Source organism: Myotis myotis, unplaced genomic scaffold (assembly GCF_014108235.1).
Source record: "Myotis myotis isolate mMyoMyo1 unplaced genomic scaffold, mMyoMyo1.p scaffold_m19_p_15, whole genome shotgun sequence".
In the NCBI taxonomy this organism is placed as follows: domain Eukaryota; kingdom Metazoa; phylum Chordata; class Mammalia; order Chiroptera; family Vespertilionidae; genus Myotis; species Myotis myotis.
In genome coordinates this window covers 37411821-37414555 of record NW_023416319.1, presented here as the reverse complement: position 1 = coordinate 37414555, position 2735 = coordinate 37411821, and the positions used below count along the sequence as shown (strand labels likewise).

The 2735-nt window shown below is 44.4% G+C and overlaps 1 protein-coding gene across 1 annotated transcript; it reads left to right on the top strand.

Annotated features, from left to right (window-relative positions):
• The first annotated feature begins 567 nt into the window (after positions 1-567).
• LOC118670327 (zinc finger and BTB domain-containing protein 10-like) lies at positions 568-2496 on the top strand. Its single transcript, XM_036337381.1, has one exon. It carries the CDS (start codon positions 568-570, stop codon positions 2494-2496), a length of 1929 nt encoding a protein of 642 aa, XP_036193274.1.
• The last annotated feature ends 239 nt before the right edge of the window (positions 2497-2735 follow it).

The following is a 2735-nucleotide window of genomic DNA, read 5'->3' as shown; positions in this document are numbered from 1 at the left end:
TTTGGAATAGAATTGATAGGATTAAAATCAACAGAACTAGATTAACAAACGCCCTAACCTTTGGAATAGAATTGATAGGATTAAACTCAACAGAACTAGATTAACAAACGCCCTAACCTTTGGAATAGAATTGATAGGATTAAACTCAACAGAACTAGATTAACAAACGCCCTAACCTTTGGAATAGAATTGATAGGATTAAAATCAACAGAACTAGATTAACAAACGCCCTAACCTTTGGAATAGAATTGATAGGATTAAACTCAACAGAACTAGATTAACAAACGCCCTAACCTTTGGAATAGAATTGATAGGATTAAAATCAACAGAACTAGATTAACAAACGCCCTAACCTTTGGAATAGAATTGATAGGATTAAAATCAACTGGTATAAATACAGATGTAACAGGACAATAAAGACAGAACCTGGTTGGAGATCCTGGCTAGAACCTGGCTGGAGAACCACTATGCTGATCAACTGAACGCTGCCTCCGTGTCCTTCATTCTTCGCTGACTCCGTCCACACCTTTGGGAACCCCTGGACCTGCTGGGGTTGAACCCCAATAAATGGCGTACCTCCCGCTCCCGCGGCCCAAGTCCCTGCTGCAGAAGCTGGAGACCTCCTTCCAGGAGGCCTGGCTGCGGGACTTCCCCTGGCTGCGCTACTGCAAGGACACCGGCCTCATGTCCTGCGCCTGGTGCCAGAAGACCCCCTCAGACGGCAGTGGTGGGAACCTCCCCCCCGGGGGCCATGACGAGCTGTCACAAGGGACCCGCAACTACAAGAAAACCCTGCTCCTGTGGCACCACCTGTCCACGGAGCACAAGCTCCACGAAGCCAATGCCCAGAAATCAGAAATACCTTCAGAACAGGGATACTGTGACTTTAATAGTAGGCCAAATGAAAACTCTTATTGCTATCAACTTCTTCAACAATTAAATGAGCAGAGAAAGAAAGGTATTCTTTGTGATGTCAGCATTGTGGTGAGCGGAAAAATCTTTAAAGCTCATAAGAACATCCTGGTTGCAGGCAGCCGTTTCTTTAAGACTTTATATTGCTTTTCCAACAAAGAAAGCCCTAACCAAAACAATACTACCCACTTAGATATTGCTGCAGTTCAAGGTTTCTCCGTCATCTTGGACTTCCTATACTCTGGTAACCTGGTGCTCACGAGTCAAAATGCCATTGAAGTGATGACCGTGGCCAGCTATCTGCAAATGAGCGAAGTTGTTCAGACTTGCCGAAATTTCATTAAAGATGCCTTAAATATAAGCATTAAATCTGAAGCTCCGGAGTCTGTGGTTGTGGACTATAACAACAGAAAACCAGTCAGTAGAGATGGTCTGTCTTCATCACGGGATCAAAAAATTGCCAGTTTTTGGGCAACACGGAATCTTACCAATTTGGCAAGTAATACAAAAACTGAAAATGATGGTTGCAATGTCGATGAGGGCCAAATGGAGAACTACCAAATGAATGACAGTGGTTGGGTCCAGGATGGTTCACCTGAATTGGCTGAAAGTGAAGCCCCACGTCAAACAAAAGTGTTTATTTGGAATAATATGGGCTCCCAGGGAATTCAAGAAACTGGCAACAAAAGAAGGAGGAAAAACCAAACTCCAAAGAGATTTATTGATAATATACCACCTAATAATGAAACAAGTTTAGAAGATTGCTCCGTGAAGCAGCCACCTGTCGCCTATCCAGAAGAAGATATGTCATTCATTAAGGAAGAACCGGATCTGGACGGTGCTCTGCTCCCGGGGCTGGACTGTGACAGGAATGTGAACGCAAACGTGCTGGCAGAAGCCAGCTTGGGGCAGGATGCAGGCGATGCTGGTACTTCACGTGATTTCAAGTATGGCCTGATGCCTGGCCCATCAAGTGATTTCAAGTATGGATTGCTACCAGGTACTTCAAACACTTTCAAGTATGGCTTGCTACCAGGTGCTGCAAACGATTACAAGTATGGGTTGTTGCCTAAATCTTGGCCAAAACAAGAAAGTTGGGAAAATGGTGAATCATCTCTAAACATGAACAAGTTAAAATGCCCTCATTGTACCTATGTAGCCAAATACAGACGAACACTAAAAAGGCATTTGCTCATTCATACTGGAGTCAGATCCTTTAGCTGTGAGATTTGTGGAAAACTGTTTACTCGCAGAGAGCATGTAAAAAGACATTCCCTGGTGCATAAAAAGGATAAAAAATACAAATGTATGGTGTGTAAGAAGATCTTCATATTAGCTGCCAGTGTTGGAATCAGACATGGATCTGGACGCTGTGGTATTTGTGTAGAATGTGCAGATAAACCACAGCCAGGAAGGCAAGAAGATGTAGATCAGGGACAGGAGACAGATTTCCCTCGGGATGAAGAGTACGAGGAGAACGAAGGGGGAGAAGCCGAAGAAGAGCTGGCTGACGAGGGAGAAGATCAGAACCCCCCGTCCCAATGGGACGAGTGGGGAGACGCCTGTATGTCTCAGGATGATTAAGTGGCCTCCTCTGCTCCTCAAGGATGCTGCAATGGGACATAATATGCAGCGACAGTTTGGATTGTTGAACTTGAAGGCTTGCAAATATGGGACATGCTGGATGGTAGTTAAGTTGCTGTGAAAACTGTAGGGTCAAAGCCTTAGAGCAAAATTTTTTTTATATTTGCACAGGACTGGACAGCAACCAACCTTGCGGTTGGATTACATGGAGTCCCCACATCTTCAGTCAGTTATCAAAG